Source organism: Sceloporus undulatus, chromosome 1 (assembly GCF_019175285.1).
Source record: "Sceloporus undulatus isolate JIND9_A2432 ecotype Alabama chromosome 1, SceUnd_v1.1, whole genome shotgun sequence".
NCBI lineage: Eukaryota > Metazoa > Chordata > Lepidosauria > Squamata > Phrynosomatidae > Sceloporus > Sceloporus undulatus.
The window spans coordinates 35,958,282-35,972,986 of NC_056522.1; the positions used below are offsets into that span (position 1 = coordinate 35,958,282).

General features: G+C 45.5%; 1 protein-coding gene across 6 annotated transcripts in view; it reads left to right on the plus strand.

Annotated features, from left to right (window-relative positions):
- The window catches only part of RPS6KC1 (ribosomal protein S6 kinase C1), a 179,880-nt gene that overhangs the window by 138,634 nt on the left and 26,541 nt on the right, over positions 1 to 14,705 (plus strand). For all 6 annotated transcript variants that reach the window (XM_042445857.1, XM_042445884.1, XM_042445867.1 and 3 more), the window contains one exon: positions 13,060 to 14,601. In XM_042445857.1, the coding sequence (XP_042301791.1) occupies positions 13,060 to 14,601 (1,542 nt within the window). The remainder of the gene's footprint in view (positions 1 to 13,059; positions 14,602 to 14,705) is intronic.

The window sequence follows — 14,705 nt, forward strand, 5'->3', positions numbered from 1 at the left end:
AGAAGTTAAGGGACACTTTGATATTAATTACAGAAAGAGAATCTGAAAGAACAGGACAATGCCTAGGATTGGTGGGGACAGGGAAATCAAAATGATAGGGTAAAATTCAAAGCCATAGCCATGTTAATATCCCTTTGCATAATGGTATGGTGGCGCCCTGGTGGTTCAGTGGTTAAATGCCTGTACTGCAGCCACTCACTCAAAACCACAAGGTTGCGAGTTCAATACCAGCAAAAGGCTCAAGCTTGACTCAGGCTTGCATCCTTCCGAGGTCGCCAAAATGAGTACCCAGATTGTTGGGGGCAATTAGCTTACAGTTGTAAACCACTTAGACACTGCTAGTTCAGTATGAAGCAGTATATAAATGAAGCTGTTTTTGTTCAAAGCCCAAGTGCAGCATGATAGGGTGAGCTCCTGTCACTAGTCCCAGCTTCTGCTAACCTAGCAGTTCTAAAGCATGCAAATTCAAGTAGATAGATACCACTTAGGTTGGAAGGTAACAGCATTCGGTGCAGACATGTTGGCCACATGACCACCAGAGTAGTCTTTGGACAACACTGGCTTAGTAACAGAGATGAGCATTGCCCCCTACAGTTGGTTATGACTAGACATTCATGTCAAGGGACTACCTTTACTCTTTTACCTTTAGTCTTTTTTTATTTCCACGTGTACCACCACTCTCCTCTCTTTTATTAATTTCAGAATGCATCCAGTGAAGCAGCTGCAGATCTTAATGCCAAGCATCCTTTTAACTGGAAATATGGATCAGCATTGAAATCCCCTCTTAGTGTATCAAAACATCTTAGATCAAACAGGTGGTGCCTTCCCCCCCATCTTGGTCACAATATATTTAATGGCTTGTTAGAAGTGAGAAGATTCATAGTCTGTTAGCTTTGTCACAAAGCACTTGGCAAGATGTAATGTGATTGAAAGCCAGTTTGAGGCCTCACTACTACTTAGCAGTGTCAGTACCAGAAATGATAGAAACAGATGCTTCAAAATGAATCTTTAGGGAGGTTGTATGTGTGTGTGTGGACTTTGATGGATATCAAAGTTTAAATGGCTGTTGGAAAGTGTCAAATCTTTTTAAAAATAAACAAGCTGGAGTTCATATCAATTTGGAAAGTTCTCAAGAAACTTCAGAATGAAGATGTTTCCTGTTAGCAGGCTATAATACTATAACAGGACAATGCTTTAGTAGTATTATTTCTTTCCAGTCAAAAGTCTGAAGGGCCAGATGTACTACCAACCATACATTTTGTTGCAAGCATGTAAAACTGGCAACCATGTTTTTCCCCTGGCTTTGAAAAGAGATATGGAGCAATGTTTGTTAATTACTCATTTTTGACAAGGCAGTCTTTCTTGACATATCAAAAGAATCCATCATGCTTGCTAACCCAATCCCATTTTTTTTTTATTTTGCCTCCAGCACCACAATTAGTGCTTCCTCCACTCGGTAGAGGTTTCTGCACTTTCTGCAAACTATCTTCACAAAACTGCTATCTTTTTTCTTTGTGAAGCAAAGCAAAGCAGTGCATATATACACATGAAGACGCACACTACTGAGCAAAACTGGTAGAACTGGCTGATTAAAAAGATCTAGACATCCAATTTGATTCTTCTAATTTTTACATGTCCAGGCAATAAGGCAGTAACTATCATGGCTTAGAATTATAAAATCACAGAACTGGAAGAGACCCCTGAAAGTCACTTGGTCTAACCCAATGGTCTCCCAGAATCCCAGACTATTGGTTAACATGGCTGAGGCTTCTGGGAGCTGAAGTCCAAAATCGCTTAAAGGGCACAGTTTGGGGACCACTAGTCTATGCCCTTGCCATGCAAGAGACAACCAAAGCAGAGAGATAGCCACCTAACTGCTTGAAAACCATCAAAGAAAGAGACGACTCTGCAGCCTCTAAGGCAGTCTGTTCCATTGTTGAACAGTCTGTACAGTCAGGAAGTTCTTCCTAATTGGGTTTAGCTACCCAATTTTTGTGTTTCTATAATTTGTGCAAAACCCTTTCTTCAAATGCAACCAGCAGAAAATACGTTGTCATCTTGCAAGTGAGAGGGGAAAAATGCAATTTGAAAGAAGAAAAAAAAATGAGGATTTGTAACCTTATCTTTCGTCATAACCTCTATAGAAGCCTTTCTCTATCTTTTTTACCCTGGAGGATGCCTTGAAATGATTTTCAAGTCTCAGAGAACTACTGCATAAACATTATTTTACCTTTAAAAAGTTTATTTTATTTTTTTAAAATCACAATCTCTTACAGAACATCTAGTGATCGCTTACAGGAGCCTTGAGGTCAAGGAACTGTGATTGAAAACCCTGCTCTGTTGCATGATACATAGGCATGACCAAATTTGACCCTGATCTGAATCCAAATTAGAGGTGCTTGGATTGCACTAGACCTTGTATCACATGGCTACTCAAACATCTTTTTTCTTTATGAAAGGCAGCTATGGTTTGACTGTGGCTGAGTGGTTACGATGCCAATTGTGATAATCACAAAGTCAGCAGTCTGAGACCCAAATGCCGTTCGACGGAGTGAGCTCCCATCACTAGTCCCAGCTTCTGCCAACCTAGTAGTTCGAAAGCATGTAAAAGTGTTATGTAGATAAATAGGTACTACTTCGATTGGAAGATAACAGCATTCCATTCAGTCATGCTGGCCACATGACCATGGAGGTCGTCTTTGACAATGCTCGCTCCCTCGGCTTAGTAACAGAGATGAGTACTGCCTCCTACAGTTGGACACGACTTGACAACCTTGTCAGAGGGGAAACCTTTATCTTTTTTCCTTTTAGACTGGATTCTGAATCGGATCACAGCTGCACCAGGAAACAGGGGGTTCACTCTTTCCCCTCTGGTATTTTTTTCAACCTGATGCTTGTAGATATCTTCCCTGCAGGACCAACAGCAGCCTCAGGGGACAATTCTGGAAAATAAAATTGGAGGGTATGCCCCTGCATGATGTAGTGGTTTGAACGTTGGACTACAACTCTGGAAATCAGGGTTTGATTCCCTGTTCAGCCATGAAACCCAAAGGTGAATCACACTTAGCTTCAGAAAACCTTCTGAAGCTTTAGGGTCTCTATAAATCAGAAATGACTTGAAGGCACACAGCAACACAATACCACTGTCTTCCCCTCTCCCAATATTTCTTCTGTTCAGCCTTTGATACATAGTAGAATATTCTGTTGCAAGTCTCAAGTGTCACATATGGTTTGGTTTTTTGAATTGATTAAAAGAGACCTAGTAAAGCTGTGGTTCTCCAGATGTTGCTGGACAATAACGTCCATAATCCCAGTAGGTCGATAGTCTGGCTGAGGTTGAAGGGAGCTGGAGTCCAACAGCATTTGGAGGTCCCTGAATTAGAGTCTTAGAACATATATTATGCTTATATTCATGCGTATGTGTTCTGTCATAATTTTGACCAGTAGGAGACAATGCTGAAAACTTATAGAAACTCCTTTGCATCAATTGATTCCTCCACCTCCATAATTTTACATAATAATGAATGGCCAATAGTGCCAGATTTGGGTAATGCATTTATTTGATCTTATCTGTCGCAGTGCAAGATGGGAAAGATTATTAGTGTGTCATTTGTAAAGACATAATTATATACCCAGATGGAAATATTGCTCCTCTGTGACCTATATTTGGCTTTTTGAAAAAGAAAAGGAAGAGAAGAGGAAATAGAATGGCTTATTCTTTTTCTCTTAACATGCACAACTATAAAAAATGTCTCCATATTTCCTTTGTAATGTCTTTCTCAAAATATTTATAGGTAGGTAGGTCTGTTCTACAGATAATTCATTTTTCCTTCATTTCCATTGTTAACTTCTAAAGGCAGTTGTGTAGAAATTTTCTTAAACTTTTGGGAGTCAGTCAATAAAATAATAACAGCTTTCAGCAAGCAAGTGAAATTAACAGAGTTTCATTTGTAATGGTGGCAATTATTTTTAAAGCACAATTAATGAATGTTGCACTTTGTAGAACAAAACACAGGTCCCATTCCCAGGAGTTTAAAATATAAATGTAAATGTGGGGATAGTGACAAAAACAACAAAAGAAGCAGGGCTTGGAGATGTCAGAGACTAGTAGCTAGATACAAGTAAATGCTAATCTTTAAAGCCTTGGATATGAGTCCCTTGGAAGGGATCATAGCTTCGTGGTACACCATCAGCTTTTGTACATAGAAGGTCCCAAGTTCAGACCTACTATCACTAGTCAATAGAATCAGGTAGACGGTAGTGGGAAGCCACTGTCAGCAAAGGTAGAAAATATGGGCTAGATAGGCAACTGCTAGAAGATAGCTTTCTGTCTTAGGGCTCGTCTATACCAGCCAGAATACTCCAGGCTGTTCCTAGATTATTCTGACTCTGGAGCTGCCGATGGCCATCTGTCAGGGATAGTTTGATTGTGAATTCCTACATGGCAGGGGGTTGGATTGGATGGTCCTAGTGGTCTCTTCCAACTCTATGATTCTATGATTTCCTCCACACTCTGTAGCAATGCTGGGTGGCTGTCTACACAAGTGTCTCTGTTGTGTTTCCTGGTGGTATTGCTGCTGGCATCAGTGGCTCCCTCTGAGGTCAGAAATGAGGTGCCCAGCATCAATCGCATGGAATGGCTGGGTGCCTCATTGTGATCTCAGAGGGAACAGCTCACACCAGCAGTGGCACTACTGGGCAAGACAGTGGGAACCCAGGTGTAGACACCACCTGATATTGCTACAAAGTGCTCTGGGCATTCCTGCAACATCTGGAGCAAAAGGTAAGTTTTTTTTAAAAAAAAAACGTTTTAAGGGAGTGATAGGGCAAATGCAGTGCAGAACTGGGTTTACATTGTGAAGACAGGTTGCAATAAGGACAGAGTGAGACGGTTTTATTTGGCCTGAGAAGATGAGACTTAAGACAGGGATGGGGAAAGGAGAGCATGCAAACCTGGGCCCCTGTATGGTAGTACTCTTTGAATCCCCCCAGCTCCCTCCAAGTTTAAAAACTGCATTTTTTTCCAGCCTAAATCTGCTTCCAATCACTGAAACTTCCACAAAATGTGCATTTTGTGGTAGTTTGGGCCCCCTTGCCCCCCACTACTGCTACTTCATGAAAAACTTTCTTCTTTGGCCAGATCTCCAAACTGGTGGTGGTGTTATGTCATTTTGACTGTCCCAGGAGTGATGTTGCTGCTTACTGGGGTGGGTGTGGGAATACCCTATTCTAATGGGTTGCCAACTATAGATAGGGAAGGAACATCAAGGGGGTAGGGATGAATGTGTTAATAATTATAACTCAGAGCTTGGAAACATTTACTGTTTTGCACTACATCTCTCTGGATTCTTCTTCGTGGTCTTTGCGAATCACACAAATGGGTTATTCTGCGCCTGCGCAGCAAAGCTCGGAAACTTCCAGAATCTCTGGGCAGAATGTAATTTATCTTTCTGCAACTTTTTGGCGGTAACTCCGCCCATCCCTATAAAAGGCCCCTGGTGGTTTGCTCTCCTTCAGTTCCTTCCTTCCGCCGCGTCTAGCAGCTCGAGGAACTTCGCTGATATTAGCTTTTGGACTGAATCTCTGGCTACTGACTTCGGACATCGCTCTTGACCATTCCCTTCGGACTTCCTTTGGACCTCTTCATACCAATTAGATGGACTCGACCTTGGACTGGTAACGGACTTTTTTCGGAGGACCCCTTCACATGGCCTCCTTCAAAAGGTGCACTAAGTGCGGGGTTAAGATCCCCATGTCGGATGGCCACGATAAGTGCGTCCTCTGCCTTGGGGAAACCCATATTCCGGGCGCCTGCACCCATTGCAGAGTCATGACTTCCCAGGCTTTAAAAAACCGGGACCAGAAGCTTAAAGCGTCCCTCTATGACAAAGTTTTTCAGGCGGGAGGCTCTGGGGAGCCTGCCCAGTCTTCCTCCACCTCTGCATTGGCCCACTTAGAAAAGCTGGACAAAGCTTCTAAAAGAAAGCATGGCGACAGGCAGAAGCCCTCTAAGTCCTCCAAGACGGATCAGGACTCTAGGCGCACTAGATCGGCTTCCCCACCGCCCAAGACTCGGCGTAAGGAACCCCTGAGTACAGTCTCAGTGCTTCCCCCGGTCTCGAGGCCTACTGCAACACCTGTTCCAGAGGTAGTTTCGGGCTCTGTTCCTCCTCTGGAACCGAGGATTTTGATTTCGTCCCACCTGTCTGTCCTGGACAAGGACCTTCAGATTGTGGACTTGGGCCAGAGCTCTGAATCTGAGGGTGAGATCCCAGACTCTGATGCCCCACTCTCGCCTCAGAGACACAGGCAAGCCTCTCCGTCTCCAACCCAACACAGACACCGTCGAGCTTCCCCTCAACGCTGTCACTCCGATCATGATCGTGACCAACCCGATCGGGCCCTCTTCGACACGTATCCCGATCTGATCTACGACCACCACACGGGTCAATATCTGCTTCCAGTTGACCCGGGCCATCTACAATGCAATCTGCTGGGCCCGACCAGAGTGAGGCCTCACTCTCCGCAGTATCGGACCTCTCTCTCCAGGGCGGACGAGATGGACAGGATGCACCACGTCAGTAGAGACCCGTCTCCCTTAAGCCGGGGTGCCAGCAGATCTCCTTCAGGGTCGTGCTCCCGTTCCCGCTCTCCTTCTCCACCGATGGACACTGACCAGCCGCTGTCCTTTGGGGTTCCTGATGCACCGTCTCCCTCAGATGATGTCAGGTCCTTCTCGGACAGAGTCATCCGTATGGCTGATGCCCTTAAGTTGGAGATCGCTCACTCGGAGGACGACGCCCTCGACCCCGTGGAGCGTCGGATCCATGGTTCGGCACCAGCTCCTCCTTCTCTAGCTTTCCTTCCATTGCTTGAGAAGATTGCTCAAAGGTCATGGGATACACCGGCTACCATTTCTTCGACCTCTCGAAAGATTGAGAACTTATATAGGGTCACACCGTCGGGCCCGTCTTGGCTTTTCAATCATCCTAAGCCAAACTCGGCAATTGTGGAGGGATCACAGACCTCTTTTGCTGGTCGCCCGTCTTCTTCCCCTATAGATAAGGAGAGTAGGAAGATTGATGGGCTAGCCAAGAAATTCTATGCGGCGGCGGCATTGGACATCAAAATTGCCAACTATGCCACCTGTATGGGCGCTTACGTCCAGCTCTTGATGGAAAAAATAGACCCTATCATCAATGAGCTACCGGACGATGAGAGGAGAGTCATGGCGGCGCTTCGCAACGAAGTTCATCTCGTTGGAGAACAGCAGATAATTTCGGCCAGACACTCCACAGACTGTGCCTCCAAGATCCTCTCGGGTTCAGTGGCCCTCCGACGTTATGCTTGGCTCCGTTCATCGGATTTGACTCCCCAGGCCAAGTTTGCAATTGAAGATATGCCCTTCGACAACTCGGGTCTCTTCAATAAGGAGACTGACGAATGGCTTAGCTTCTGTTATAGGATGAAGACAGCCGCCAGAAAGCACGGGATGTCGGCCTCTACGTCTAGAACACCCCGACAGAGGTACAGTAACCAGCACACTTGGTACCAACAGAACCAGCAGCGTTTCCAACAGCAGGATCACCACTTTCAGCCTCAGGACAGGCCTCCGCACGGCAGACCTTCCCAATCCCCATCATCTCATCAGGTCCGGCGACTTCCATCCCAGCCCAGATTCCAGCAAGGATACAAGAAAAAGGATGCAAGAGGCAAGAGGTTTTGAAGTCCCCCCACGCACTTCGTCACTCCATCCTCGGATAAATTAGGGCCCTTCTTTGATATCTGAGCCTCTATCACCACAGACTCTTGGGTTTTGAACATCGTCCGGCGGGGTTATGCCCTTGAGTTTCTGGAGATCCCGACTACCGGAGCTATTAATTCCACCGTCCCCTCGGACACACTTCTCGACGAAGTGCGCTCTCTCTTAGAAAAGGGAGCTATTGAGCCCGTAGACCCTTCCCGGGCCCGACACTGCTTCTTTTCCAGATACTTTACCGTCCCGAAAAAGACTGATGGGCTCGGGCCAATTCTGGACTTACATCAATTGAACTCTTTTATTGCGTACAGGCATTTCAGGATGGTAACTCTTGCTTCTTTTCTACCACTCTTGCAGAGGGATGTTTGGTTTGCCACGCTGGACCTGAAGGACGCTTATTTCCACATTGCGATACAGCAACAACATCGCAGATTCCTCGCATTCGCCATAGGTGCAGACATCTTCCAATACAAGGTCCTGCCGTTCGGTCTTTCATCAGCACCAAGAGTTTTCACAAAGTGCATGGCCCCGGTCGTTGCCTATCTCAGACAGAGGGGAATCACAGTCTTCCCGTATCTGGACGACTGGCTGTTCACCGCCTCATCCAAAGACACCCTGTCACAGCAGGTGCAATTTGCTCGGACGCTCCTGGATTCGCTGGGCCTTCAAGTCAGCCTGCAGAAATCAAGCCTCACGCCTTCCAAGCGGATCGATTTCATAGGAACGATCCTGGACTCAGGCCTCCAGGGCATACCTGCCCTGACCCAGATTCTTGTCACTTTGCACGGCTATCCGGGCTAGTCTCGGCAGGCAACGTTTGAAGGTTCGGGTTGTCCAAGTGGCCATGGGTCACTTGGCCTCCACAACCTTTGTCACCCTGTGGGCAAGACTCCACCTCAGACCTCTACAGTCTTGGTTCCTCTCTGTGTTCGATCCCATGAGGGACTCTCCGGACAAGGTGCTCACCATTCCGAGGAAAGTACAAAGGTCGTTATGTTGGTGGCTCCAGCCCGACAACGTTTGCGATGGCATGCCCTTCGTGACGCCACAACCAGACATCACGCTGATGACAGATGCATCACTCCAAGGCTGGGGAGCCCATGTTTCAGGCCTAGCCATCAAAGACAAGTGGACACAGGCAGAGGCCGACCTGCACATCAATGCACTGGAAATGCTGGCGGTCCAGAAGGCGCTCATAGCGTTCCAAATGCTGCTTTCCAACAAGGTTGTCCTTCTACTCACCGACAATACCACCACGATGTATTACCTCAACAAGCAAGGTGGCACAAAGTCAAAGACTCTGCTAGACATCACCCTCCGCGTCTGGGACTGGTGTATAACGCACAACATCCTACTGCAGTGCATTCACCTCCCCGGGGACCAAAACGACCTGGCGTTCAAGCTGAGCAGGTCTCCATCTACATGCCACGAATGGAGGCTCCACCCGGAGGTGGTCGCCTCCTTGTTTCGTCGTTGGGGTACGCTTACAGTGGATCTCTTCGCCTCACCCCTGAATGCGCAAGTCCCGGCGTTTTGCTCTCGGGTCCGAGGCTCGGGTTCGCTGGGGGATGCCTTCCATTTCAGATGGACTCAAGGGTTGTCCTACGCCTTCCCCCCCCCTTTCCTGTCATCACGAGAGTCCTGGCTAAGATAATGTCGGACGGGACCGATGCGATTCTGGTCACCCCTTGGTGGCCCAGACAACCGTGGTTCGCTCCGCTCCTGCAACTCTCCAACGAAGACTTTCTCCGACTCGATCCCCGGCCCAACCTCCTGTCAATGCACGACGGACGGATCCTCCACCCCAATGTGATGTCTCTTCCATTGGTAGCATGGAGGATTCGGTACTGACGTCGCTACCGACAAATGTACAAGAGGTTCTGCGGGCTGCTCAGAGGCCCTCCACACAGAGGTCCTACCGTTACAAATGGGACAAGTTTAGGACCTTCCTTGGGGAAAAAGGTGTCTTTCCTGCACAGGTATCCATTCCAATGGTTCTAGAATTTCTCATGTCACTTGCGGATGCTGGCCTCTCTTTAAGCTCCATTGAGGGCTATTTGGCGGCCATTTGCTCCCATTATCTGTTTAATGATAAACCATATTTGTTTAGAGACCCTCTCATAAAGAGGTTTTTGAAAGGGTTTAATAATTTGCATCCGCCTTGCTCTAGTCCTGTGCCGGCCTGGAGCCTGGATCTTGTGTTGTCTTGGCTATCAGTCAAGCCCTTTGAGCCTATGGCAGCTGTGGACTTGAGACTAGTAACTTGGAAAACAGCATTCCTAGTGGCCTTAACATCCACCCGCTGGGCTGGTGAACTCTGTGCCTTGCGGGCAGACCAACCTTATCTTCGGTTCCACAGGGATAAGGTGGTTCTCCGTACTGACATCTCCTTCTTACCTAAGGTGGTGTCGGCCTTCCACATCAACCAGGACATTGTGTTACCAACGCTTGTCGCGAACCCGTCTTCTGACGAAGAACGTTGGATTCATGCCTTAGATGTTAGAAGGGCTCTTGCTTTTTACCTTGACAGGATCTCGGGTTTGAGAGCCTCTAATCGACTCTTTGTATGTTATTCTGAGGCTAAGAAAGGGATGCCGGTTTCCCCTCAGGGGTTCTCCAAATGGGTAGTAAATGCCATTTGCTTGTGTTATGAGTTATCTGGGAAACCCTGTCCCGAACGGGTTCGGGCTCATGCAACTCGGGCGGTAGCGACATCCTCTGCTTTTTTAATGGCGGTCCCCCTAGAGGATGTCTGCAAGGCTGCAGTGTGGTCTCAGCCTTTGTCATTTGTGAGACACTACAGGTTGGATGCCAGGGCCAGGCAAGATGCAGCCTTTGGGAGGGCAGTGTTACTCTCTGGTTTGCACTAGTTCTTGCTCAGGACTTTGAGTGATTTATTGAATGTTATGTGTTAATAAAGTTGATGTTTTGCACTTCACAGACACTCCCTCCTCCTTGACTTAAGCTTGCTAGTCTAACCCATTTGTGTGATTCGCAGAGACCAAAAAGAAGAAGGACAGGTTGCTCACCTGTAACTGTGTTTCTTCGAGTGGTCATCTGCGAATTCACACAAAACCCGCCCATCCTTCCCCACAGTGTCTCTCTCGCTTATAACGCTTGTTACCGCGCTGCTTGTGGCTCATTCAGAACTGAAGGAGAGCGGACCACCAGGGGCCTTTTATAGGGATGGGCGGAGTTACCGCCAAAAAGTTGCAGAAAGATACATTACATTCTGCCCAGAGATTCTGGAAGTTTCCGAGCTTTGCTGCGCAGGCGCAGAATAACCCATTTGTGTGAATTCGCAGATGACCACTCGAAGAAACACAGTTACAGGTGAGCAACCTGTCCTTCCCCAGCTTGCATAGGCAGTAGTCATGTTGGCTGGGGGACTTTTTTAGGTTTAGAATTTTAGAATCTTAAAATCATAGAGTTGGAAGAGACCACAAGGGTCATCCAGTCCAACCCCCTTCAATGCACACTCAAAGAACTCCCAACAGATGGCCATCCAGCATCTGTTTAAAAACCTCTAAAGAAGGAGACTCCACCACACTCCAAGGCAGCGTATTTCACTGTTAAACAGCTCTTCTTGTCAGGAAGTTCTTCCTAATGTTTAGGGAAAATCTTTTTTATATAATTTGAATCCATTGTTCCATGGCCTTGTCTCAAAAAAATTCTCAAAGGTTATTGCCAGTGGCTCTGAAATTATTTCTGCCAGTCCCTGTACAGAGAGAACAAGGAGAGCTGTGTCTGGGAGGCCATTTTGACTGGGTGAGTTTTTTCCAAACTTGGGTGAGTGTGTTTTTGAGGGAGTGGGGCTTCTCTGAGTCACTGGGGACAGAGCTAGGAGCCTAGCTCTTTATAACTGCTGCCAGAGGCTTTAAAGCACAGTCCCTGAACAGGGAGAACATGGAGAGCTGTATCTGGGAGGCCATTTTGACTGGGTGAGTTTTTTCAAACTTGGGTGAAGTTTCACAGTCAAGGAAGAGTCAGAGAGTAGAGCAGAAGGTGAGCTGGGAGCTGTGTTTGAGCAGCAGAAAACAAGTTTGTTCTGTCCTCCGTATGACATCCCTTCAAATATTTAAACATGGCTATCTTGTTGCCTCTTAACCTTCTCTTATACAGGCTAAACATACCCAGCTCCCTAAGCCACTCCTCACAGGACGTGTTTTCCAGACCTTTCATCATTTTGGTCGTAAAATTATAGAATCAAAGTTGGAAGAGACCACAAGGGCCATCAAGTCCATCCCCAGCCATGCAGGAAGATACATGCTATTGAGCCTCAGTTTAAAAGCCTACAAAGTTCATTCTGGTCAATGTTGTAGTCCCACAAATGTTCCTTTTTCAAGCTATAGCACAAAATATAGTTCTACTGTTTCTACATCAATTCACAAGTTTCTTTTTAAGTCTTCCAGAAGGGAAGGGAAGGGAAGGGAGTGAAAGATGGGAGTTTTACACGCTTTTCTTAGCATGCACATGTAGCACATTATATGCATTCTTGTGTTCACTTTCCCTATTATACTCAAATTTCATTTTTTTCTTTTTTCTTTGTGTACATGTTGTATATCACAACATGTAGAAATGTGCAGAGGCCACTATTAATTGTGTTCTGGTTCATGTTGTGTTTTGGAAGTGGATGATTTTTTTACATTTATCTTAAAATGTGAATCAAATAATTTGCTGCCAATCTCTACTTAAGGGAACATTTTAAAATTTAGTAAATATGCCTACCTGCCTTTGTAAACTCAAAATATCTTCAGATTTGTAATTTATAATTGCAATCAATTATCAATAAGTATGCTTACCATAACTTTCTAATTTAGGATAAAATCAAAGCTAACTTTTTTGCTTGTATAAAGCAAGTCATAAGATAGACCTAAACTAAAACAACAACTGTTTTATATTCCAGAAACTGGTGAAACAGAAGGCTAGTACACATGTAATGTTAGTTAACAAATTAAGTAGGATTAAGGGATGAAAAGCAGACTGTAGTAAAATATCTGCCTTTGCTTTAATGCAGTGGTTCTCAACCTTCCCAATGCTGCGACCCTTTAATACAGTTCCTCATGTTGTGGTGACCCCCAACCGATGGTCTTGATTCCTAAAACCATTGGAAATATGTGTTTTCTGATGGTCTTATGCAGCTCCTGTGAAAGGGTCATTTAACCCCCAAAGGGATCGTGACCCTCAGGTTGAGAACTGCTGCTTTAACATGTCTAACATACAAATCCACTTCTTTCTCTCACCGTGGTTAGGCAGTACATGGAATACATCTAACCTTGGTTACTTTCTTTTCTCTGTAGGAGGCAAACTGTGGTCTTATATCAGTAAGTTTTTGAACAGGAGCCCTGAAGAAAGCTTTGATGTCCCTAAATCTAGAAGATCCAGTTCTACCAAAATACATTTGCATCAAGCAACTCCTAGTCCCCAAGATGGTGGAGGTAGCATTGATTCTAGAGGAAGCAATGATGGGAGCATGCTGAAGGTTTTACCACTGAAGACCAGTCTCACTCCAAGTTCTCACGATGGTAGTAGTAACCAGGAAGATGGCCAAGAAAATTCTCCTAAGTGGATTGATTCTGGGTCCAGTTCAGAGGAAGAATGCACTACAAGTTATTTAACATTATGCAATGAATATGGACAAGAAAAGGTTGATCCCAGTTCATTAAATGAGGAACCTATCCTGAAAGCAGATGATGACATTCTCACTACCAAAGAGTCAGCTGGCTTCCAGGCACACACTGTTGTTGTCGGTGGGAATTTGGGATCTGCATTGACATCTCAGGAAGTAAACATTTTTGCTGATGATGCTGATCCTGAAAGAGCCAGCCCTACTAGAATATCAGAATCGCTAAGTAAATCTAAGAACAGCCCCATGGAATTATTCAGAATTGACAGTAAAGACAGTACCACTGAACTTCTGGGGCTTGATTTTGGAGATAAACTTTATAGCTTAAAATCAGAATCATTAAAACAGTTTTTGTCTATGCCAAATCGAGAGAAAGGCCTTGATGCTATAGAAAATGAATTGGGCCCTGCATGTCACGATACGATCAGTAGGGGTTCAAATGATTCTGTGCCAGTGATCTCTTTTAAGGATGTAGCCTTTGATGATGTCAGTAGTGTGGATGAAGGAAGGCCTGACCTTCTGGTGAATTTACCAGGCATAATAGAGCCAACAAAAGAAACTATAGTGGATGGTCCTTCCAAGCCGATGGAGCAGAATGGAGACATTTTGGAAAACAAACATTTGGAAACCCCAGATGTCTTGCAACTGAACAACAGTGCAGAGCCATGTAAAGTGCTTGAGCAAAAGATAGACCATTTGGCTGGAGAAGATACAAGAGTGCAGCACAGTGACAACCAGGAAACAGTCAGGACATTCCATATGACTACCAGTGACCCAACTGGATTTGGTGATAGAACTCATTTTCAAGGGCCTGGAATAGGAGCATCTTCATCATTGGATTCATTCAGCAGGGAAGACAGGTGGTTGACATATAAAACGAAAGTGAGCACTAAAGTATGTAAACCAGATATAGACAGTGAAGCTCTTTTGCTGTTTTCTGATCATATTGAAGACTCCCAGAAAGAGGAAACGGTTCCATCTCTGTTGCACAAAGCAGAAAGCAAAGAGTCAGATATGAGAGTCCGAGGAGAGAATGAAATACACCAAATTTTTCAGGACCTTGATGAGAGATTAGCACTAACCTCCAGGTTTTACCTCCCAGAGGACTGCGTTCAAAGATGGGCAGCTGAAATGGTTGTAGCCCTTGATGCCTTGCATCGAGAAGGAATTGTGTGCCGTGATTTGAACCCAAACAACATCTTATTGAATGATCGAGGTCAGGAACTTCTGCAAATGCATTTCTTTTTATTCGCTGTTGCTTCCAATTAACTGAGTAGGCGTTTTATCTTGTAATTAGTATCTTCATTTCCTGTCTAGAGC